Source organism: Setaria italica, chromosome II, assembly GCF_000263155.2.
Source record: "Setaria italica strain Yugu1 chromosome II, Setaria_italica_v2.0, whole genome shotgun sequence".
NCBI lineage: Eukaryota > Viridiplantae > Streptophyta > Magnoliopsida > Poales > Poaceae > Setaria > Setaria italica.
In genome coordinates this window covers 47,692,657-47,716,314 of record NC_028451.1, presented here as the reverse complement: position 1 = coordinate 47,716,314, position 23,658 = coordinate 47,692,657, and the positions used below count along the sequence as shown (strand labels likewise).

General features: G+C 49.0%; 5 protein-coding genes across 6 annotated transcripts; 4 read left to right on the top strand and 1 right to left on the bottom strand.

Annotated features, from left to right (window-relative positions):
* Positions 1-5,421: 5,421 nt before the first annotated feature.
* On the top strand, positions 5,422-6,684 carry LOC111256420 (F-box protein At5g49610-like). Its single transcript, XM_022824375.1, has one exon. The coding sequence runs from the start codon at positions 5,422-5,424 to the stop codon at positions 6,682-6,684; it is 1,263 nt and encodes a 420-aa protein (XP_022680110.1).
* A 3,272-nt stretch (positions 6,685-9,956) lies between these two features.
* On the top strand, positions 9,957-11,180 carry LOC105913824 (F-box protein At3g07870). Its single transcript, XM_012843766.1, has one exon. It carries the CDS (start codon positions 9,957-9,959, stop codon positions 11,178-11,180), a length of 1,224 nt encoding a protein of 407 aa, XP_012699220.1.
* A 544-nt stretch (positions 11,181-11,724) lies between these two features.
* On the bottom strand, positions 11,725-17,149 carry LOC106804133. Its single transcript, XM_022823998.1, has 3 exons — positions 16,784-17,149; positions 12,237-12,515; positions 11,725-12,111 (listed from the first exon to the last, which is right to left on the bottom strand). Exons 1-3 carry the CDS (start codon positions 16,798-16,800, stop codon positions 11,877-11,879), a joined length of 531 nt encoding a protein of 176 aa, XP_022679733.1. The 5' UTR covers positions 16,801-17,149; the 3' UTR covers positions 11,725-11,876.
* Positions 17,150-17,265: 116 nt separating this feature from the next.
* On the top strand, positions 17,266-19,158 carry LOC101786268. Its single transcript, XM_004958560.2, has 2 exons — positions 17,266-17,738; positions 17,930-19,158. The coding sequence occupies exons 1-2, from the start codon at positions 17,359-17,361 to the stop codon at positions 18,582-18,584; spliced, it is 1,035 nt and encodes a 344-aa protein (XP_004958617.1). The 5' UTR covers positions 17,266-17,358; the 3' UTR covers positions 18,585-19,158.
* Positions 19,159-21,434: 2,276 nt separating this feature from the next.
* On the top strand, positions 21,435-23,656 carry LOC101785600 (zinc finger protein CONSTANS-LIKE 12). Of its 2 annotated transcripts, none has more exons than XM_004958558.4 (4): positions 21,435-22,156; positions 22,255-22,449; positions 22,929-23,260; positions 23,346-23,656. In XM_004958558.4, the coding sequence occupies exons 1-4, from the start codon at positions 21,623-21,625 to the stop codon at positions 23,440-23,442; spliced, it is 1,158 nt and encodes a 385-aa protein (XP_004958615.1). In that variant the 5' UTR covers positions 21,435-21,622; the 3' UTR covers positions 23,443-23,656. The 2 variants fall into 2 exon arrangements, with proteins under 2 accessions (XP_004958615.1, XP_004958616.1); XM_004958559.3 differs by having other exon boundaries at positions 21,450-22,156; positions 22,932-23,260.
* The last annotated feature ends 2 nt before the right edge of the window (positions 23,657-23,658 follow it).

The window sequence follows — 23,658 nt, the reverse complement described above, 5'->3', positions numbered from 1 at the left end:
TTGCTGTAAGCTTTCAGAGATGATTCGACTTACTGCGAATTCTGCCTGCAAGTCAATTCTGGAGTCAAAGAAACACGTTAGACCGTATCAACCGATTCATCACGTAAAGTTGAATCAAGATATCCAACTGTTGTCACGTTGCCAAGAATCCAAGATGTAATAGCATTCCTGTAGCAACAAGTCCCTGAACCGTAAGCTTAGAAGTGATGTGTGTAGTCACGAACTACGAGATGAGGAGGGACTAAGACTATAAAAGAAGTGCTCTTTCAAAAAATTATGGTGTGGGAACAAGTAAAAGTGTCCCTTACCTCCACCCCTTTTCTTTTAGTCATATTTTTTCTCAGACTTTTTTCTTTTGTTAAAAGGAAGGGAGGGAATTGACAAACCCAGCGCGGCTATTTATTACAAGACTCCATCCTCTTACATTCACATCTCTTTCTGTGTGAAGGGAAATCTTTCTGACACAGGCTCCCCTCACCCTATAGATCCAGTTTCTCTGCAAGCTCAGTCTCCCTCTCATCACTAGGAGAGCTTGCGGGCGCCGCCTTTGCTCCGCCATAGGGCACACAAGCACATGTCGGTGCGGCTAGGGGACTCGTAATGCCAGATCAACCTTTGGGGCCGCCGCCGCCACCAGGGACAACGACGCGCTGCCACAAGTAGGGAAAGAGGTTAGCCAATTTCTTAGCTGAGATTCAATTTATTTTGTATTCTCTCTGCATGCTGAATCTCCCTATCACCACTAGGAGAGTTGCAGGCATCGCCTCTTCTCCACCATAGGGCACACAAGCACATGTTGGTGCGACTAGGGGATTTCATGATGCTAGATCTGTCTTTGGGGCTGCCACTGCCACCACCAGGGACAACGACGCACCACCTCCCGTAGGAAAAGAGGTATGCAAATTCGTCGGCAATTTCTTTTGTATTTTATATAGTTTATTGTAGAAGTTAGGCCAACCTCTTTTAGATCTCATCTTGAATGGAGGAAAAATAGAGGAATTTTGGAGGATTCAATTCGTATAGGATTTTTCCCCTATGAGAGCTTTTGGAACAATGAATTGAGAATTCTATGAATTCCTTTGGGACTCCTATGGGATGGACTGCGGGGAATTTCATAGGAAAATAAGCATGAGATCCAACCTCATGTTTTCTTTCCTTTGTGTATTAGGAATCCTCTATTTTTCTAGTGTAGCATCCAACTGCTTGTTTTCTAAGTTTATTTCATACGTTCCAGATTCGTGTAGTATTTTAATTGCATGAGTGCTCTGCTCTAATCTTGTGTTTTTCCTATTTCTATGTTTTAGAGCCTCGTGTTCTAAAGATGCCCTTAGAATTATTGGGGACTTATTTTATATGCGCAGTTTTTTCCTACTCAGAAACCATCTATCTTTGCACATGAATACATTTGTGGTTTCTTAACTTAGTTCTCGAGTTGAATTTTTTGACACAGGGAGAATGAGATGGAAAGTGGTTGGCTAGATTAGGGCTCAGTCACACACCTGAAGATGGGCTGGATGTGAGCATCGCACGGCGCGTGCGGTTCAACAACAAAAGCAGCAGCAGACAGATCTGAGCGAACATGGGCGAAGCGGGTGCAAAGAAGCCACAGCTCACCGGCCCGTTGTCTCGTCTCTCCGAGGACAACATCACCGACATCCTCCTCCGCCTGCCGGCCAAGTCGGTGCTCCGCTGCGGCGCCGTCTGCAGGGCGTGGCGCGGCATCACCACCGACCCCGGCTTCCTCGCCGCCCATGCACGCTCCCGGCCGGGCGATATCCTGTACACGTACGATCGAGTACCGGCCGCCGCCCATCCATGGTTGGCCTTTGGACCCCCACCACACCGTCGAGATTGGGCTGCGCTTCCTCCCCGTTTCCTCCGGCGAGGAGACCCCACGGCGCCTCATCCGCTACCGGAAGAGGCTATTATGGTTTCTGCTCGCCTCTGCCAATGGCATCCTCCTGTTCAGGAGGGATGAGGGGTACTACTTCCTCTGTAACCCCGTGACGAGGCTGTGGGCTGACCTCCCGCGAATTCCTCGAGCTCATCAGCCTCAGCAGGACGGCCACTACTACGTCTCCGTCAACTACATAGAGTACGCCTTCTACTTCGACATCCCTGCCGGTGAGTACCGGGCCGGTCTTGTGCCGTCGCAGTTTGACAAGCACCGGGACATGGTGCATCCTCGCCACCGGCGCCGCGGAGCCACGGCCCATAGACACGCACGCCGCGGAGGCTGCCGGGATAACCGAGCTGGTGCCATGCCTGCGGACATCGGTGTCGATGCATGTGGCTCTCCATGATCGTCTGCACTGGCCGCCTCACCAGGCATCATCCGCCATGGGTACGACGACGACGGAGATGGTGGTGTTCGACATGTCGTCGGAGACGTTCCACCTAATGGCAGGGCCGCCGACAACCACCGGGCACGTTGACGAAGCTATTCGACATGGATGGCCTGCTTGTGGCCGCCGATTTTGGGAAGGAGGCGCACATCGACCTCTGGTTCCTCGACGATTACAGCAGCAGGAGGTGGGAACTCCGGCACCGAGTTGCTACGCCGTGGGGACCCGGCAGAGAAAGGCCGCTCGAACCCCGTCAACTGCCTTGGGAATTGAATGCAGGCCGCTAGAACCCAAAGATCTCTTGTCTGTGGCCGCAGCTGGTGACGGAGAAGGTAACATCATGCTGGGACCCGACTGGGGGTTAGTGGTGTACAACGTGGAGAGGAAGACAGTGAAGACCGTCGACCCCGTGGCGACATTGGAGCGCCCAGATGTTGTGCTGTCACGGCATGTGTTCAAGGAGAGCCTGCAACAGCACTCGTTCTTCACCGCGCAGCCCAATGTCCACCTGGCGTCAAAAGTTCACTTCTAGTCCTAATACTTAAGTCTTTGGATCTCGTTATCTATGTCATCCTGGATGATTTTCCGCTCAGGGTTTGCTCCAGTTGTGCTGTGAATTGGAGATATTATAGCTGGTAGGGATTGGCTGCTTAGAATCCATCGTTTCCTCTTAAGTTGTGTGTGTCAACCTGGAGATTTCTTGATCTCGTATGACAATCAGGCGTCTGTTTACCTCATTGATCAGTCTTGCCCCCACATTGTCCGATGCTGAAACTTCATATATGTGTTCCTTTTGGTTGTGTATTCAGAGTTATATTTCACTCTGTCTCTTTATTTGGTGATCTGGATGTAGTGTTGTGGTAAACAGTAAACTTGAATAATGCTTGTAGTTGTGTAACACCAACAAATAAACACGGTCATTTGCTGCTTTCTATAAGTATGTGGACACTATTGCCAAAAAATATCTGGCCATCCGTGATCCGTTTGCGAACACCGTGTTTTTTTTCCTATTGTGCATCTATCCTGAAAAGAAACTCTGAAAACGCAAGAAACGTGTAGGATTAACATCTTCTGAAGGAAAAAAAAACTCAACTAGTGCAAAATCAACCTGTCTGCCTTTTTCTTTGGGGAAAGCTTTAATCTAACACATTTTATGTGCGAACAACGGCGGGCATAACGCCACCTTAACATTTCATTGATACGCAAAGTCTGGGCATAGAATATTTGCAAAGTATGGGGGTTTGAAGAGTTACATCAAGCATAAGGTCTTTCACAGATTGCTAACATTAGTCATCCTTGTTAGCAGGAAAGCATCGTAGCAACATTTGGCAAATATAGAGTTATCCTTCACTACACCACAGCCCCCAAATGGTGACTAGATTGTAGATGGTAAAGGCCGTATCATCGTCAAACCATGGTCGGAGAAAGTGGCCACCGTTAGCATAACCTTAATTACACCCTGTCTCTTGGCTAATTTGGATGTAAACTTGAATAATGTTTGTAGTTGTGTAACCTCAAAAAATAAACATGGTCATTTGCTTTCTATAAAAACATGTGAACAATATCACCCAAAAAACTATATCTGGCCATCTTGCCCTAGTGATTGTGATCCTTTTGGAACATTGTACTTCCTTTTGTGTTGTGAGTCCTGAAGGAAATTAAACTTAAAAATGCAAGAAACATCTAACATCTTATGAAGAAACAAGAATTTACTTAGCTTTTCTTTGGGGAAAGCTTCAATCTACCGCTTTTTATATGCAAAACAACCATGGCCATATTGCTACCTCCAACATTAATTTCATTGATATGCATGCAAAGTCTAGGCGCACAATATTTTCCAAGTACGAGGTTTGAAGAGTTACATCAAGCTTATGGATCAACAATATAATCGCCAAGTGAGAGGTCCCTAGATGTAAGCATATGCTTTTGCCGACGGATCGAGGACACTGCATGCGAGGCAACCAGACACATTGAAGAGACCGTTCGATTCTGGTCCTTCCAAATATTCCACAACACCGTGTGACGACCGCCAATTAAACATTAGCTGGTGGGGATCGGACATGGCAAATGCTGAGCCCGTCTAAATGTGGCCCAAGCAGGGGCATGGCAATGACCATGGTGAAGTCGAGGAGCGCATGACAATAACCACATACGGTCCATTGCGGGGCCATTCATATTATAATGATAAATCTCAGTCGTCTCTTTTTTTAATTTTCTATGATATTTTTTATCCCTCGGATCTTAATCCAACGATCAAATGATCGTCTTCTACCTCCGTTAGTTTCGTGTTCGCTACGTCACATCCTTAATAATATATCTATTCTCACTTCACTCCGCCCTCCCACCTCTATTTCCGACCTTTTCCGATCACATGCTAACCAAGCTGTTCTCTTACTTCTCCGCCCTTTCCATGCCCATCTATTCGTCCGGCACCTCGTCCGTGTCGTCGCCACCTAGCCGCTACCGTCCTCACTACTTCCTCCGCCATCGATAACCACTCATGATGCTCGCTCCCCACTCTCGGCATCGCCTCGTTGGACCGCCGCATCCACGGCCGCGATGCCTCGTCGGACCGTCGCATCCACGGCCACCGGCCACCTCAGGTAGCAGCATTCCTCTCAGCTCTAAACCCTTTGAACCCACCCCAAAAGGCCAAACCCTAACCGTGCTCCCCCGCGTGGCCATCGGTCCATTCTCCAGCGCCTCACTCACCGTCCAGTTGGCCATTCCGGAAATCGAGTCGCTGGAAAACTGGCAAAGCCTAGAGAGTGCTCACGCGAAGTAAGCTGTCGGGAAGCGCGAGACGGGCTGCCGGCGCCGCTGTATTTAGCACGGGGCGGACCCCACATCCCCTCATGTTTCTCACTCATCCCCTTCTTCCCCTGCCTGCGAGAGCAGATCGAAATCCCCCATCGCGAGCTCCCCTCCGGCCTCCAGATCCGCGACTCCCTTCTCTCCGTCTCCACATCGACACCGTCTCTGAACATGAGGAATTTTTCCGATTTAGGGCTAAACCCTCCCTGATGAACTGGAGGTGAGCATCGCTCGGCACACACACTTCAACGACCAGAAGAATATGGGCGACGAGGCGGGTGCAAAGAAGCCACAGCTCACCGGCCCGCTGTCTCGTCTGTCCGAGGACAACATCACCGACATCCTCGCCCGCCTGCCGGCCAAGTCGGTGCTCCGCTGTGGCGCCGTCTGCAAGGCGTGGCGCGGCATCACCACCGACCCCGGCTTCCTCGCCGCTCATGCACGCCTCCGGCCGACCGACGTCGTCATGTACACTTACGAGTACTGGTCGCCGTCGTCGCCGACCCCCAGCCCGAGCCTGCTTTATTGGGACGACGACGACCACTTCGTCGACGTTGAGCTGCACGCGGTCCCCGTTTCCTCCGACGAGGCGGGCCGGCGGCACCTCATCCGCTACCCCGACACGCAAGCCTGGCTTCTCCTCGCCTCGTCCGACGGCGTCCTCCTGTTCAAGAAGGACGAGGGGTTCTACCTCCTCTGCAACCCCACAACGAGGCAGTGGGCCCAGCTTCCCCGTCTTCCTCGCGCTCAGCAGGACAGCCGCAACCACACTGATAGGGAGTTTGCCTTCTACTTGGACATCCCGTCCGGCGAGTTCCGGCTGCTGTGCCGGCGCAGCTTGACCACCAATGGCACATGGTGCATCCTCTCCACCGGCGGCGCTGCAGAACCACGGCAGGTGGACATGGCCGCCGCGGAGTCTTCCGGGATAACACAACTGGTGCCCAGCCTGCATACGAAGGAGACACATGTGGCTTTCCGCGGCCGCCTGCACTGGCCGCCTCACCAGGCCTGCACTGTCACCGGCCGGACTGAGATGGTGGTGTTCGACATGTCACTGGAGAGGTTCCACCTGATGGCTGGGCCGTCAACAACCACCGGTAAGTTTACGAAGCTGTTTATTGGCATGGATGAATTGCTTGGGGCTGCCGACTTTGGGAAGGCGGCGAGCCATGTCGACCTCTGGTTCCTTGGGGATTATGACGACAACAAAAGCTGGGAACTCCGGCACCGAGTCGCCACGCCGTGGGCGGGATCGCCCGGCGGCGATGGAAGGCCGCTGCTACCTGTTGATCTGATGTCTGTGGCCGCCGCCGGTGACGGAGAAGGAAACGTCATGCTGGGTAATCACAAGGGGTTAGTGGTGTACAACGTGAGGAGGAAGAAGACGGTGAGGACCGTCGACACCGTGGCGAAACCAGATGCTCTCATGACGCGGCATGTGTTCAAGGAGAGCCTGGTTCAGCAACCGGGGTTCGTTGCTGCCGAACAGTCCTCTCTCGACCTGTCGTTGGTTCGCTTCTAGTTGCTGGATCTTGTTGTTTCTCCGCTCAGGATTCAGATAAGTTCTTCGATCATCTCCACCCTGTGTTGTGAATCGAAGATATACCAGCTACCAGTTCTTCTCTCTTTATAAGTGATAAATAAACCTATCTAGTTGTATTTCGGTTTGTCTTTGCTTCTGGATGTAATGTTGGTAAACAGTAAGCTTGAATGTTTGTAGTTGTGGTGAGCTGGTAACCCCGGCAGATCGAGTGATGTAACAAATAAGTAAACATGGTCATTTGCTTTCTAAACTGTATCTGGCTATGATCCTTGTGCGAACATATGCTGTTGTCTTCTAATTTCTTTTGTGTGCCCTGAAGGGGAAGCTTTGAGATTTCCAATCATCAGACAAGCAACCAGTATAAGCATGAAATGAATCTACAGAAAGAAAAGGGAAGCTATGTGTATTGTGTATGTATACGTCTTGAGTTGTGATTTGTAATCGTGACGATTACGAGCTGGAGTGTTGAACGCTCTTGTTTAGCCTCGGAGAAATTGCCTAAAACAAGTTGCAGCAAGCGCATGCGTATCGTCCAAGCTGACCGGAGAGGTTCAATTCCACTGATCGATGCGGGGACGTCAACCTCTGGTTCCTCTCGCCATGAGGTGCAGGGATCGCCATGCGGTAGCATCCTCTGGGGTCGATGACGGCGAGGGCCGAGGGGGAAGCATCCTCGGGGGTCGTTGCTACAAGCATGACGTACGACTGTGGTTGGGTTGTGGGCTTTGGTGGATTTCCTGTGTGCTACAATTAAGGTAGTGGGTCAACCAAACCAGTGATATCAGCTGTTCCGTTCTTGTCGTGGCAACCAGCTGTAACTCGATCCTGTGTTTCTACCGTACTGAGTCACCGGTTTGCCAAGCCAAGGAAAGAGGTTGAGAATGGAGCCGCCTCAAAATCTTGTACACCTCTTTCTCGAGGAAATGCATGTATTGGCAGACCAGCTACATCAACAGGGTGGATCCAATGTAGCGATCGAGTGATGAGCAGTCTCATGCGTTACATTGGATGCCCACCTCTTTTCTTGATTTGTCCAACTAATGAACAGATCTCATGCGTTGTATTGGATCCACTCTATTACAAAGAATATAAATAAAAGATTTTATACAGAATATAAAAGATTTGATACATCTAGTAGATAGGTTTAGAGTAATTAATTTTCTACCAATCATTTTCTCAAACAAGAGATATATAAATAGTGTTTGGATCCACTCTATTGTGAGCTCGAGCAATATAGAAGATTCGATGTAGCTAGTCCGCGGATACATTTCTACAAGAAAGAGGTGTAAGGGTTTTGAGGCGGCGCCTATCCCACTACATTCTCAACCTCTTTCCTTGCCTTGGCAAACTGGTGACTCAGTGTCATGCGTTACATTGGATCCACTCTATTAATTACCAGCAATATAGAAGGATTCAATATATGCTGGTTGATAGATGGCAGGAATTAATTCCCTGCTATACATTTCCTCAGGCAAGAGATAGGTACATAGGGTGTTTGTGAGGTGTCCATCCAACTATATTCCCCATCTTTTTCCTTAATTTGTCCAACTAATAACCAGATCTCCTGCGTTGCATTGGATCTGCTTTATTCAAAGAATATAAAAAGATTTGATACAACTAGTAGATAGGTTTAGAGGAATTAATTTCCTGCCAATAAGTTTCGTCAAGCAAGAGATACCTAGGGTTTTTATGGGCTAGGTGCACATTCCACTCCATTCCCCGTCTATTTCCTTGGTTTGACCTGATCTGACACGTCGCATTTTGAGTCCGCTCTCTGTTGCCAACAATATAAAAGATTCGATATAACTAGTAAATAGGCTGGATGAATTATTTTCCTGCCAGTACATTTCCTCAAGCAAGAGAGATGTACATAAGGTGTCATGAGGTGCCCATCCTTAACTAATGACCAGATCTCATGCGTTGCATTGGATCCACTCTGTTACGAAGAATATAAAAGATTTTATACAGAATATAAAAGATTTGATACAGCTAGTAGACATATTTAGAGTAATTAATTTCCTACCAATCATTTCCTCAAACAAGAGATACATAGTGTTTGTTAGGTGCCCATCCTACTCCATTCCCCACCTCTTTCCTTATTCACCAGTGATCCGATCTCACGCCTTGCTGCGAGCAATTAATATAGAATGTTCGATATAGCCAGAAGATAGGTTGGAGGAATTAATTTCCTGCATGTACAATTTCTCAAGAGATACGGCATAGCGCTCCTGAGGGCATCCTACTCCATTACCCACCTCTTTCATTGGTCCGTCCAATCAATAACCATATCTCATGCCTTGCATTGGATCCACTCTGTTGTGAAGAATATAAAAGATTTGATACAGCTGGTAGACGGTTTAGAGGCATTAATTTCCATCCAATAGATTCCTCAAGCAAGAGTTATATAGGGTTCCTTTGGTGCCGGTTCCGCTCCATTCCCCCGTTCTTTCCTTTGTTTGGCTACATTCGACCAGATCTACATCGAGTATCATCTACCTCCGCCTCTATTTCCTTCGCCATCACTTTTCACAAGGCATTGCTGCTCCACCCCCCAAAGGTAATAAGAGGCGAGTCACCTTAGCCTAGTTTTAATTTGTTTCATCGTATTTTATCAATCCTCGTAGGCGCTAGATGTTTGAAAATTGTGATTCCTTCGATCAATGGCTCCTCATTGGAGCCATTAGGGAGGGGAGGTTTCCATCGATGAGAATCATGATAGTGGTGCGGCAACGTGTTGTCGTTGTCATCAACTTTGGGTTACGAGAGATTGCTTGTGTGCCGGGCCAGGCGAGGGAGCAACAAGCCAAGAGGTTAGCATGGCGGTGAAGCAATTGCGTATCAAGTGGTGATAGTGATGACCAAAAGACGGGGAGGAGCCGGGCAACAAGCTGGCAAACGGCGTTATAGTTGGAACACGCATGAGAGAGAGAGGGGAGGGGGAGGGGGTGTATTCCCACAGCCGACTCCATTGCCTGAAGTTAGGCCGGATTTCATACCCATGACATATAGCTTCTTCCTTATTTTATTTATTCATAGATTGAAAGTTTTAGAAGTTCTTTTAGGAGTTGATGAATTTTATTTGTCCATTTTTCGAGTTGATATTTTAGTAGAATTTTTTACTTCATACCCTAAGTTGAAACAAGTTTCACTTTCATCAGTGAAATTTTGACGAGAAGAAAAGAGGACGGAGGAGAAGAGAAATGGAAGGTGGGTGACACGAGAGGAATTTCCACACATCATTTTGAAGCAGGATGGCCGGGCGGGTAAAAAGACGTTCGTCCTCCATGCCGGCACGGAGGAGAAGAAGAGGACGGCGGGGAACGAAAGACACGCCGTTCAGCAGCCTTCCAGATGACACTATAGCCGACATCCTCCTCCGCTTGCCGGCCGAGTCCGTCCTCTGCGCCGGCGCCGTCTGCAAGGCGTGGCGCTCCTTCACCACCGACCCGTCATTCCTCGCCGCCCACGCCCGCCTCCAGCAGGCACAAGTTGTCATGTACTCGTACCTGGACGAGGGGCCGTACGAGCTGGCGCTGGACGTGGTCCCTTTCTCCGGTGACGACGACGAGGCTGCCCGGAGGCGCCTCATCCGTTACCCCAGGACGACGCGCACGCGCTTCCTTCTCCTTGCCTCGTGCAACGGCGTCCTCCTGTTCCGCAAGTCCCATGGTTCCTTCCTGAGCTTCCTCCTCTGCAACCCCGTGACAAGGCAGTGGGCTGAGCTCCCTCGCGTCGGCCGCTTTGGGGAGGCGGAGTACCAGTACGCCTTCTACTCCCACCAGCCGTCCGGTGAGTACCGCCTCTTGCTCCGCCGCGGCCTTTCGTGGCTCATCCTCTCCACCGGCGCCGCCGAGCCACGGCGCGTGGACATGCCCCCCGGGACATCGATCACCAACTCGCTGGTGACGGCACCGCCCGTCGCTCTCGGCGGCCGGCTGCACTGGCCGCCGCGCGTCGTCGCTGGCGCGGGCATGACGACGACGACGTCGGAGATGATGGTGTTCGACACGGTGTCGGAGACGTTCCACCGGATGGCCGGGCCGCCGACGGCCACCGCCGACATGGTGAAGCTGTTCGAGATGGAGGGGCGCCTGGCCGCGGCCGACTTCGGGGAGGAGGAGCACGTGGACCTCTGGTTCCTCGACGACTACGACGTCGGGAGGTGGGAGCGCCGGCACCGGGTGGCCACGGCGTGGGAACCCGACGGCGTCTCCAGGGGGCCGCCCCAGGAAGCTGGAGACCTGGTGTGCGTGGCCGCCGCGGGCGACGGCGAAGGCAACGTCATGCTCGGCAGCCACCTCTGGCTGGCGGTGTACAACCTGAGGACGAAGACGGCGAGGACCGTCGACTCCGTGGTCGAGGCGGAGAACGACGTGCTGGTGTCACGGCATGTGTTCAGCGCGAGCCTGGTGCGCCACCCGAGCTTCGCCGCCCGGTCCACCGCCGACTTGGGGCTCACCTTCTCCTGGAGCTAGGTTATTGTTGGACCGGACCTCATGTGGTTCTTGTTGCTTCGTATGTGTTGGCTTATCGGTACTTTGGGTTTATTAGGTTTCGTTTGATTTAATTTGGATTCGTGTAGGGTTTAATTTTGCAGACAATTTGGATTTTGGTAGGGGTAGTTTCTTCACCAGAGATAACTGGTAGATTTGCTACTCATTTGCTTTAAGATGTTGCAACTCAGGTCGTTTTGTTTCTCATTTCGTTCGAAAAAGCCAAAAATCAGGTGAGCATTTGCTCCCAGTCTTATCTTCTGCTATTCGTCATGGATTTTTGTTCCAGACAATCTTTTCCTTTAACCGACCTTTTTAGTGAGAGGTTTCCTTTACCCGAGCTATACGCCTATTACATCACAAAATTACGGCCTGGTAAGGAGGCACGGCCCAGTCCCAAGTCCGAACCCCACCCTGTGGCTGGGCCCAATTATTCGGTGGAGGCCCGAACCATCTTCCAGACCGCGCTATTGGTCACACAGTTCATTCAGTCAAGGAAAAAATGGCGTCCATATTGGGACGGCAAAGTCAAATTCAAGCCACTGGAAATAGACAGTTTAGCCACTGGAAAAAATATATAGCACGCATCGACGAAGACAAAAAAAAAAGTGACTGGAAATAACAACGATAAAAAAAACTTTATGACATCAGCTTGCATGGTAGTACTAGAAAATCAACCTACTTTATGATAACCATTAGCTGCAGCTGCAGCTGTTCTAATCTGACTACTTGGATGCCGCTGCGACATCCAGTATTCCGGTACACGGTATTCTTATGAACTGCGAGCTGCTGCAATATGATAGCTTGTGAACAACGACAAGAGGCATACAGCTCACCAGCAATTATTGTCAGCAGAAGGCCGAAAGATCGCTTGCCTTTGACCAAGAACTCAACAGCTACGCGATGCTCCTCCCTGTTCAATGCTCATATCACAAAGGCATCAGACTAGCATCTACCCTGCTGAAGTCTGAAGAGAACTAGTACATCAATTCAGAGAGCTGACATCGCCAGATTGATAAGCGAGCTGTCCTTGCTCACCAAGGTATGCAGTTTTTCTTTTCCTTCTTGGAAACATTCCCTGACAAGTGATAAGCAGTGCCGACTTCAGGATTTTGTATTTGCTCATATGGGGGACACCTTGTAGTTAGACTACTGTAAATCATCATCAATTCCTTCACGACCATCCGCAACTCAACGACGAACATTGTAGCATCCCATTCTGCTCTGTACCTTTGCAAATTCACATGCTTGCCTTTCAACCTCAGTGAATTCCCATTGTTCTCAATTTGCGTAGGCATCAGTGCCAAGAACCTGCCACTGAAGGAGCAAGGGCGACTAGGTTAGCTAACCAAAAGCCACCGCTGTCTGCTGCATCCAGAAATACTGTGTGAACCCGAATATATACAGAAACTGTTTCAGTTTCATGGTGTAATAAGTACAATTGACAGGTCAGACAATAGTGCTTTTAGTAGTGGTGTTTGAATCCTCTCGTTGCTTAGTTGCTTACACTCTTTGAGTGCTTAGTATTGTTGCTTTGGTTTGTGGCCTCGCTGCCAGAGTTGGCGGTCGTACGTGAACTCTTTGGATTCCCTTCTAATATGATTTGCCACAACTCCTGCCTTATTCTCCAAAGAAACAATTTTAACATGTTGACGCAAAATTATAGGAAAGCAGGAACATGAGTCAACTGTAAAAAGGCATAGTAACATTTCAAGAGATTGCTTTACAATTATGCAATAAATTTACTGCAAAGTGAATATATATATTCTGTCAGCTTGTAGCTACCTTTATTTTTAAAATTTTGAATCTATCTACTAGAGCTTTGAGTTACAAAAATGTTTTGTTGAAATAGCAAATCGATTGCCACTTACTGAATGTTTCAATTCAATGAAGAGTGCTGCACCGATGCCTCACGTACTTCTGCTGATTCTCTTTTGGACTTCATGTTCATCTGCTCAGCCATCGGCACCAAAATCAAATGAAGGGACTGACCGAGACTGTTTACTGGCAATCAAAGGGAGTTACAGGTCAGGTGTGCTGGCTTCATGGAATGCAACTGATGATTTCTGCCAGTGGCCTGGTGTCATTTGCAGCCACAGACATAAGCAAAGGGTACTGGAACTGAACCTGTCGTCAGCTGGCCTTGTTGGCACCATCAACCCATCCTTCAATAACCTCACGTTCTTGGCGAGTCTAGATCTCAGCTCAAATGCACTGCATGGTGGCATCCCTTCATCCCTTGGTCGCTTGCGGTGGTTACGCTATCTCAACTTGTACAACAACTCGCTTCAAGGCGATATCACAGCTGAGCTACAAAACTGCACCAGTCTTGCAAGCATCAACCTTGCCTTTAACCAGCTCAGTGGAGTACTCCCGGTTTGGCTTGGAGGCTTGTCAAAACTCACCTCTGTATACATGGGACATAACAACTTCACAGGGATCATTCCACCATCGCTTGCTAACCTTTCATCTCTACAAGAACTCTATCTTGACACCAACAACCTCAACGGCCCCATTCCTAAGGGTCTCGGAAGGCTCGGTAGCCTTGCATTCTTGGCTCTTCAAGGAAACCACCTCTCGGGCACCATCCCCGGAACCCTCTTTAACCTTTCCTCACTATCACGCTTCAGTGTGACAATGAATGAATTGCATGGAATGCTACCATCTGGCGTGGGGGACAATCTACCGAAACTTCAGTACCTCCTACTTGGTGAAAACCACTTCACAGGAAGCATTCCAGCTTCACTAGCCAATGCAACTATGATATACAATCTAGACCTCTCGGCTAACAACTTTACTGGTAGCTTGCCACCAGTGATAGGAAACCTTTGCCCCAACATTTTCACTGTTGCAAAAAACCAGCTAGAGGCAAGCAGTGAGCAGCACTGGGAATTCATGAAATTCTCAACAAACTGCAGTCGGCTGAGAGCAATTGACATTGGTTACAACCATTTTGCCAGCGATTTGCCAAGCTTTATGTCCAACCTGTCAACAGAACTTCAAATGCTGCATCTTGGGCATAATGAGATTTCTGGGAAGATACCAATAGATATTGGCAACCTTATCGGGTTACTTCAGCTGTGGCTCTCCAACAATAAATTTACTGGTAACCTGCCAGATAGCATTGGGCGGATGAAAATGTTACTAGACCTGAGGTTTGAAAACAACTTGCTTTCAGGGATATTGCCTTCCTCTCTTGGAAACTTGACACAGTTGGGTCTTATCTATGCTCATAACAATAGCTTCCATGGGCCTCTTCCATCAAGCCTCGGGAACCTGCAGCAGTTAACTGAAGCAACATTTTCGAACAATGAGTTAAGTGGCCCATTGCCCAAAGAGATCTTTAATCTATCCTCTTTGTCATATGCTCTAGTCTTATCCAGCAATAACTTTGTTGGTTCTCTACCATCTGAAGTTGGAGGCCTCACAAAGCTTGTATTCTTGTACATTTCTGGAAACAACTTATCTGGGTCACTGCCAGATGAGCTCGGCAATTGCCAGAGCATGATGGAGCTCTGTTTGGATGGCAACTCATTCAACAATAGTATCCCTGCATCTATCAGCAAAATACAAGGCCTGGTACTGCTAAATCTGACAAATAACATGCTCCATGGTGCGATTCCACAACAATTAGGGCTCATGACTGGCCTCGAAAAACTATACCTTGCGCACAACAATTTATCTGGGGAGATCCCGGCTACTTTGGAAAATATGGGCTCACTGTACCAGCTAGACATATCCTTTAACTATCTAACTGGGCAAGTGCCAGTGCATGGTGTGTTTGCCAATACAACTGGATTCTTATTTGTCGGGAACAACAGGCTCTGTGGTGGTATCCAGGAGCTTCTTTTACCTGCTTGTCCAGAAAGAATGGATGATGGACCAAAACATCACCAGGTCATTCGCAAATTTGTGATACCAATTGCAAGCACTATCATTCTGTGCTTGATACTGGTCTCCATTATCTTCTTTTTCAGAAGAAAACCAAAAACTCTACCTTCAAGAACAACAGGTCATCATTTGGTGGGTGATAAGAATCCTAGAGTTTCATATGCTGATTTAGTAAAAGCAACAGACGGCTTCTCGTCATCCAACTTGATAGGAGCAGGAAGATATGGTTCGGTCTATAAGGGGACCTTGTGGCTCAGGAACACAAGAACTGAAGTAGCAGTGAAGGTCTTTGACCTTCAACAGTCTGGATCTTCCAAAAGTTTCTCAGCCGAGTGTGAGACACTTAGTAAGCTCCGCCACCGTAACTTGATAAGCGTCATAACATGCTGCTCTGGCTTCGATTCAGACCAAAATGGCTTCAAAGCTCTCGTGTTTGACTTTATGCCCAACAATAACCTGGACACTTGGTTACATCCAGATTCATACAAAGTGCCTTCTGTGCCACCCTTGCAGGGACTGACACTGATGCAAAGATTGAGCATTGCATCTGACGTTGTTGATGCACTAGACTATTTGCATAATGACTGCCAACCACCAGTAGTTCACTGTGACTTAAAGCCAAGCAACATTCTTCTTGATGAGGACTTGAGTGCCCATGTTGGCGACTTTGGCCTAGCCAAGATCCTGTCTGATCCAAGTGGCCATATGTTGATAAACTCAAAGAGTACTATTGGGATAAGAGGGACTGTTGGGTATCTTGCTCCAGGTAACTCAATGCTTTGCTCGAGTATTTATTTATTTTTGCTCGGATAAATCTGCTAATGTGTCCACATGTGTAATGCAGAATATGGTGAAGGCAGTGAAGTTTCCCCCAGCGGAGATGTTTACAGTTTTGGAATCATCCTCCTTGAAATGCTTACAGGGAAGGTTCCCACTCATAGCATTTTTACAGATGGACTGACCTTGCAAAAGCATGTAGAGATGGCATTTCCCGATCAACTGATGGACATTGTTGATCCAGCCATATTATCAATTGAGGATAGTGATTTGCAAGACAAAATCCAAGGTTGGGGAGAGATTAACGGCATTATATTGTCCATCATCAAACTTGCCATGATGTGTTGCAAGCAGACACCAGCAGAGAGGATATGCACAAGAGATGCTGCAGTTGAGATGCATAGGATAAGGATGCAATATGTGATATAACAAACTGGGCGAAATAATTTTTCCAAGATAAAACTATTAGGCGAGTTGTCACTATACAGGATTCATTATCCATATGTGTGCTTACATTTTAGGTTCAGCATGAACCCTGCTTGCAATTGTGATTTGTTATTGTATCAGGTCATCTAAACTGCTATTTTCATCTGATTACATGTGTGGATTTGTAGTCTTGCTGAGGCTTCAAGGAAATGCAAAATGGAACAGAGAAATGGTCATATCAAGCAACACGTGCTTACATTTGTCAGAAATATCTCAAAATTCTCAATCCAGACATTTTTTTTTGTTTTTCTAACCCATTTCAATGCAGCTCTACCATGTCATGATGTTTTTGTGGTCATCAATCTCATCAGTACAAATATACCACAGAGATAAACCTGAGGCTAATTTAGCAAACTCAACGAAGACAAGAGAACGCTTGATCCAATGAACAACTAAGCACCGCATGAGGCAGAGGGAAGGGATTCGCTAACCTACGCAGCTGAAGCATGAGCCATTCAAATCGCGGTGGAGCGTTCCCGGCGCAGCAGACGGACCCACTCCGGGGTGGGGAGGAATCGGGGCGCACCGCGCACAGGGCGGTGCTCGGGGTGATGAGAGGAGCCGCGGTAGAGACCGAAGGGAGTCAAGGAGAGGTGCCGGCGAAGAAAGAAATCTCAGCGCATGGCCATACCCGACAGGTCGTCGCCCTTCAGAACTCGGGCGGCGGCCGGCGGGGAGCCGCCGCCGCCGCTGCGAGGTGGAGTGGATGGACCGCAGTCAATATTTTGCATTTATCCCCTAAATTAGATCGCGATTATTAATCGCGATCCAAATCTTTATATTTACCCCCCTGAACTGGATCGCAACTATTAATCGCGCTCCAATATTTTACACTTACACCCCTAAAATGGATCGCGATTGATAATCGCGATCAAAATATTTTCATATAAGCCCCTTGTTTTTGGTCGGTGGGACGGTGGCCATGGTCGAACCAGACTAGGTAGCAGCGAACCGACAAGAGAGATCCCAATCTTGCGAACTACTCCGAGCCCCTCTTCAGCCACCGATGGCGCTGCCGTCGAGCGCCTCCGCGGCGCGGCTGCGGCTGCTCACCGTGCCGGCGCTGCTGCTGCTGCTCTCCTCCGCCGCGCTGCTCGTCTTCCTCGTCCTCCCCTCGCTCTCCCCCTCCTCCTCTGCCACCTCCGGGCACCTCTGCGCCTGCTCGCCCCCCTCCACCCACACCACCACAACCGTCACCACCACCACCACAACCGCCTCCCCCGCGCCCGTCACTACCTCCCCCGCGGACGTCGCCTGGCTCAAGGCCCAGCTCGAGTCCAACTCCCTCCTCGCCGGCGGCGCCGCGGCCTCCCACGACGCCTGGCACCGCCTGCGCAAGGGCATCAATCCCCGCACTCGAGAGCAGCAGCTCTTCGACATCAACAGGTAGAAATCCCAAGGTCACTTTTAGTTTCAGATCCCCGCATTTCAGTTCTTTCCCATCGCACATTGGTGACATCCTAACGGATTTCAGATTGACCATGTTACGTGACGATCAATTTAGTCCTCTTTACATTTTGTCCATGGATAGGAACAAGTCAAATTAACATCTTATTAGTATTGCAACTACACTGTAGGCACCATGGGATCTCTCACTATCCGGACGAAGAGGCAAGCAATCACACCGCGCTGCCATGCCCCGGTGAGCTCCTTGTGGAAGAGCACCACAGCAACTATGGTGAACCGTGGGCTGGTGGACGGGATGTCTTCGAGTTCCTTGCTAACGCCTCTGCACTCACGCCCACGGACCAGGTTCTTGAAATTGGGTGTGGGACGCTTCGTGTTGGTCTTCATTTCATTCGGTATCTAGATGCTGCAAGGTTCCATTGCCTGGAGAGGGACGAGTTGTCTCTCATGGCTGCGCTGCGGTATGAGCTGCCAGCACAGGGGCTGCTGTATAAGCGGCCGATGATTGTGAGAGGGGAGGATATGGATTTCAGCAAGTTTGGGGATACAGTCATGTATGATCTCATTTACGCAAGTGCTGTTTTCCTCCATATTCCAGATAAGCTTGTTTGGACTGGGCTTGAGAGGCTTGCAGGGAAGCTGAGGCCGCAGAGAGGCCGGATTTTTGTGTCGCATAACATTAAATTTTGCTCAAGACTGGGTGGTGATGAGTGCACACGGCAGCTTGCAAAATTGGGGCTTGAATATGTGGGGAAGCACACTCATGATAGCTTGTTGTTTAACCACTACGAGATCTGGTTTGAATTCCGCAGGCCAAAAGTTTAGATCTTGGTGGTAGAGAGTGGTTTGGTTTCTGTGGTACAGTTTTGGTGGTTTTAAGCACAGATCCAGTCATGCTTGTACTGTTTGTACAGTACTGGGACTCGACTTCAGATCGAGATTGATGTTTACTCAAATACCTAATTCAAGCATGTGCACCAAAAGTCATGATTGAGAGACACTCCGGTGCTTCAGTGAGTCTTCCAAGTTACATTAGGTGAGTGGTGGATGAAGGCTATAGCTTTAAATAGCACCAATTATTGGACGTACTGTAACTTTAGTAATGTTTCTGTCTTTCTGGTAATATGGCCAATGGCCTTATGGGGTAGCTGACGTCAAAGTCTTGTGATACATGCCTTTTACTCTGAAAGCTGCCTCCTGTGGTCAAAATAGAATCTTATCAGCATGCAGGGTTTAGTAAGCTGTGACAAGGATAACTCTGGTTATCTTATTCTTGCATTTCATTTACTACGCACTTAGTTATGCTGCTGTATCCTGGTGAACAGTTGCAGGCATGTGATTTTTTGTCAACTTACAGTGTATACCTGTTCATTATATAATTATTGGTGTTTTTATCAAATTGTTTCTCTTGGTGTGGTGACTAAAAGTATCGAAATATGGCTGTTTAATCTCAAAATTAGGATAGTTTTAGTACATGTCAAACACCTTAGTTTCCCTGGTGCTATAAGATTTCCATGTGTCAGCAATATATTTCGATTGAATCATTTGTGTTTGCACACCAGATATATGTTTACCTTTCTCTTTGGTATAAAAGATTAATGTGAATTATTTCTAGGTTGGATCACCAGTGTTCTTATCATATCATTATGTGTGGGGTGATGTTCGGTTGTTATTCAATTATTTGAGGCTAAATTTTTTTACCATTATGCTCTCGTAGTCTTATTTAACTTCTCCGTATGCTCAGCTTAGCACACCACGTTTTTCTCATGTGGACATTCCATAATATTTGAGGCATGTTTTGTCAGACTATGATAATGACCTATCATGTAGGGCTTGTGTGTACTGTGTATCACAGGATTCAGGGCTCCGTTTATCTTTCCATTGACAAATGTTGGCATACCATAGTACAAAGTGCAAAACTGCTTACATAAGGGCTAAATCTGTTTCTTATCTCTCTCTCTCTCTCTCACCCTCTCTAGAACTCATGTCCTTTTTTGTGGGTGCTGATTGAATGCTTCAGCTTTTAGTTAGGACCAATTATTGCATGTACTGTGACCTTTTGTCAGATTTTTTTTGTTTTTGCCTGAAAGCTCCCTACTATGGTAAAATAGAATTGTATCACCAGGCAGGGTTTAATGATTTGTGACAAGGATAACACCTGTTATCATATTTTTGCATTTTATGGAAGTCCCTGGTGGAGGTACTTTGTTGTGCTACAGTGTTATGTCAAATAGTTGTGGCCATGTACCTTTGTCAACATTTTTTTTGAAAACCCCCTTTGTCAACTTACAGGGTATCCTTATTCAAGTATTCATCATATAACTAATGTTTTATTATTTTTTCTCTCTCTTGGGGCGTTAACTTAAAACTAAAATAGTTGTGCGTTATGTCAACCACCGTAGTTTCCATGCTGGTAGTTAGAGGTTCATATGTGTTTGCACAACAGCTACCTGTTTAACTTTCTTGTTGGTGCCAGAGGTTAATATGAAATTGTGAATTCTAGGATGAACCGTTGGTTCTCTTATTATGTTATTGCACGGAGTGATGCTCAGCTATCATTCAGTTATCATTAGCATTTTCAGCTAAAGCTTTTAGCCAGCATGCCCTTATTTTTATATCATTTTGGATGCTGAGCTTAAAGTATGCTTGCTTCATGCCTTTCTTTTTTAGATATTCCATATGATTTAAGACATGTCCTGTCAGCCTATGATGATGGTGTATCCATGACTATTCCATGTATCCATGCATGGCATAACCCTCTGGCGACCTGTGTGCATCACAGGATTCATGACCGATTCATGACAGTGTTTATCTATCTGTTAACAAATATGTACCATGGTCCCAAAACTGCAAAGTCGGTAACATTTGTGCTAAATTTGTTCACTAGAATCCATGCCCCTTCTCTCATAGAACTCCAGTTCCTGTAATAACAATTACAGTACCAGGTAATTTGTAGGGAAAAGAATGAGGCACCGTCATTATGAGAGCTATGGCAAACCTGAAAATGACCTGTCCATTTTGGGAGGATCAACCATCATTTCGGCACAGATCTCCAGCACATGACTTCTCCTTGATGACCCATATGGGTTCTCTGGATTTCTGTTACGATTTATTGAGATTCTGTAGTGCCTGGGCCAACCTATCAATTTCTGGTTTTATTTCAGTATCGTGGGGTTGGTCAGTACTCAGTGCTGTACCACGGCTCACTTGGCTCCATCTTCTGAAGGTTACATGCATCAGACTCGTTGCGTGTTCCTGTGTCCTGACATTGTCCTTCCGCCTGCCGATTCGGTTACAGATGTTCAGAGGCAGGTGCTTCCTTTCCCAATTCGGATGCTTATCGTATACTGACTGTTGTTGAACTTGCTGTACCTGGTCATTGTTACAATGATCCATGATCAGATCCACCGCCTCCGCCTTGAACATATGGCAAGGGCGACGACACGCTGACACCATGTTCGAGTGGTAATTCGTAGAACAAAGATTTGAAATTTTATTGTCTGAAGATGAACCTTTTCACGATGGCGAGACCTCTTTACACCACCGTGGCGCCTAATTGTTTGTAGTTTTGCGAGACAAGGATCTATCGCCCTCGATTAACACCAGATGACAAGTCATGTGAGGTAGTGAAGAATGAGTGTGAGCTCTACGCCTCAACCAATTTTCTCGGCTCGCGAAAAGGTCTTGCCGGCTGCCAAGGGGGTGTCTCGCTTTCGCGCCATCAATCCCTCTCTACTCCCCGCTGCAAGTCGCACTCGCCTTCCTCCTCTTTAAACCGCCCGCCATGAGACGCTCTCACTCTCCTTCCTCCCCGTCTTGTCTCCTCCGCTCGTGCTGAGGAGGAGGAGCGACGAGGAGGAGCTATGTCCGTCGCGGGCGCCGGCGGCGAGGAGACGCCGCTGCCGGCGTGCGACTTCTGCGCGGGCCTGCCGGCGGTGGTGTACTGCCGGGCCGACTCCGCCAGGCTCTGCCTGCCGTGCGACCGCTACGTCCACGGCGCAAACACGGTGTCCACCCGCCACGCGCGGGCGCCGCTCTGCGCCGCGTGCCGGTCGGCCGCGGCCGCGTTCCGCCGCAGCGCCGCGGGGTGCGGCGGCGGCTGCCTCTGCGCCGACTGCGACTTCGAGGAGGGGCACCGCCGGGACGGCGACCCGCCGCCGCTCCACGACCGTCGCGCCGTGGAAGTGTACGCCGGGTGCCCCTCGATCGCCGAGCTCGCGGCGGTCCTCGGCGTCGGCGGGAGAAAGAAGGCGACGACGGTGGCCGGGGATGGGAACGGGGTCGGGTGGTGGCCCGACTGGGAGGAGCTCCAGGTGCTCCGGCTGGAGGACGTGATCGTGCCCACCACCTCGTGCCATGGCCTCCAGCCGCTCCTCGCGCCATCCTCCGCCCCAAAGGTAGCAAATCTGCCGGAACACTCCTACTGTTCACTGTCCGGAAAAAAAAAAGAATTTTCTTTCTCGTCTCGTCTCTGATTGCTGATGTGGTGCGCTAGCACCGGAGCTCCGGCGGGAAGCTGGCTGAAGAGGTAATTCGGCAGCTGGGGGAGCTCGCCAAGTCGGAGGCGGCGGCGGAAGCAGCCGAAGCTGAGCAGTTTCCTTCGTGGGCTTCATCAGAGTATGGCATTGGAGATGGCGATTTCGAGGTTTTCCACAACAAGGCTGCAAGCATGTCCGTCCCTTCTTGTGAGGTTTGATGCAGTCACTTCTTTATTTGTTCATTTTGATAAAGGATTTCCCTGCTTTTATACAAGGCATAGAATGACCCAGTCACCTTTTTTTTTTGCATCTACTTGGCTACACTATTTGCTCTATATCTGAAACCAAATTAATCCAATTGAATCTCATTTTAGAACCAGTTTATGAACTCTGAACTTGAGATCAAAGGAAAAGCTAACCAAAACCTCAAAAACATTGGCATCTTGTAATTTGCAAGCAAGAAAACACAGTATCATATACAGCGACCACTGAGGATGTTCTCATGCTCTGGTACCACAAAATTGATTGCGTCCGGCCGGTCCAACAATCAGTATGAATTCAATTTTTTGTGAAGTGCCAACGAAACCCCTCACTGTACAGTGTTGCAAAATAAATGCGTGCTAGTAGTAGCCAGATATTTCGATCCTTGATCGTGTTCTTGTCCAATGTCCCCCTCATCATCTGGTGACAGCAGGAAGCGTGGATGACGACCGACGACAGCAACGGCGCCTGCGGGATGGCGCATGACGCAGCGCACGACCAGGCCCCAGCGGCGGCGAGCTCGCCGGCCGAGCCGTCCCTGTCCTCGTTCGTGGCGATGTCAGAGATCTGCCCCAGCATGGCCATCGGCAACAGCGTCGGCGACGTCGTCGACAACGGCAGCAGCAAGCGAGACGCCGCAGAAGCAACAGCCCCGCGGCAGCATGCCGCGCCGGCGCCGGCGAAGAAGGCCGGCTACGACGTGGCCTACCCCGACCGCGGCACGGTGATCTCGCGCTACAAGGAGAAGCGCAAGAACAGGAGGTGAGAAAGCAAGCGGCGAACAACGCCGGAGATCGTACGTCGCCGGCGGTGCATGTTCTCATGCCGCTTCTCGATCGCGTTGCAGGTTCGACAAGCAGATCCGGTACGAGTCGCGCAAGGCCCGCGCCGACGGCCGACTGCGGATCAAGGGCCGCTTCGCCAGGTCCGGCGAGGCCAGCTGATCGATCGGGATGCTTGGCGGCGAATGGGCGATCCCACCGACGGTGAGCTAGGTAGCTAGGGTGTGGGCACGGCGAAGAAGGGGAGCCGGGCCTCTCTGCTCTGTATCTATTTGTGACTAGGATGTCGACGGCGCGCCATGCGTTCGTTGTTCGCGCTTCGATTTGATGCTCGCATCACGTGCTGCTGCTGCTGTCGAACATGGTGATGCTTCCTTG

Excerpts from the sequence above, each read along its gene's own strand:
- LOC106804133 (XM_022823998.1), bottom strand. Across the intron at positions 12,112-12,236 it reads AAGAAAAACTGCATACCTTG|GGAGGAGCATCGCGTAGCTG; the intron begins GTGAGCAAGGAC and ends AGCATTGAACAG.
- LOC101785600 (XM_004958558.4), top strand. The coding sequence starts at position 21,623 with ATGTCCGTCGCGGGCGCCGGCGGCGAGGAGACGCCGCTGCCGGCGTGC. Across the intron at positions 22,450-22,928 it reads TGTCCGTCCCTTCTTGTGAG|CAGGAAGCGTGGATGACGAC; the intron begins GTTTGATGCAGT and ends ATCTGGTGACAG. Across the intron at positions 23,261-23,345 it reads GAGAAGCGCAAGAACAGGAG|GTTCGACAAGCAGATCCGGT; the intron begins GTGAGAAAGCAA and ends ATCGCGTTGCAG.
- LOC101786268 (XM_004958560.2), top strand. The coding sequence starts at position 17,359 with ATGGCGCTGCCGTCGAGCGCCTCCGCGGCGCGGCTGCGGCTGCTCACC. Across the intron at positions 17,739-17,929 it reads CAGCTCTTCGACATCAACAG|GCACCATGGGATCTCTCACT; the intron begins GTAGAAATCCCA and ends ACTACACTGTAG.
- LOC111256420 (XM_022824375.1), top strand. The coding sequence starts at position 5,422 with ATGGGCGACGAGGCGGGTGCAAAGAAGCCACAGCTCACCGGCCCGCTG.
- LOC105913824 (XM_012843766.1), top strand. The coding sequence starts at position 9,957 with ATGGCCGGGCGGGTAAAAAGACGTTCGTCCTCCATGCCGGCACGGAGG.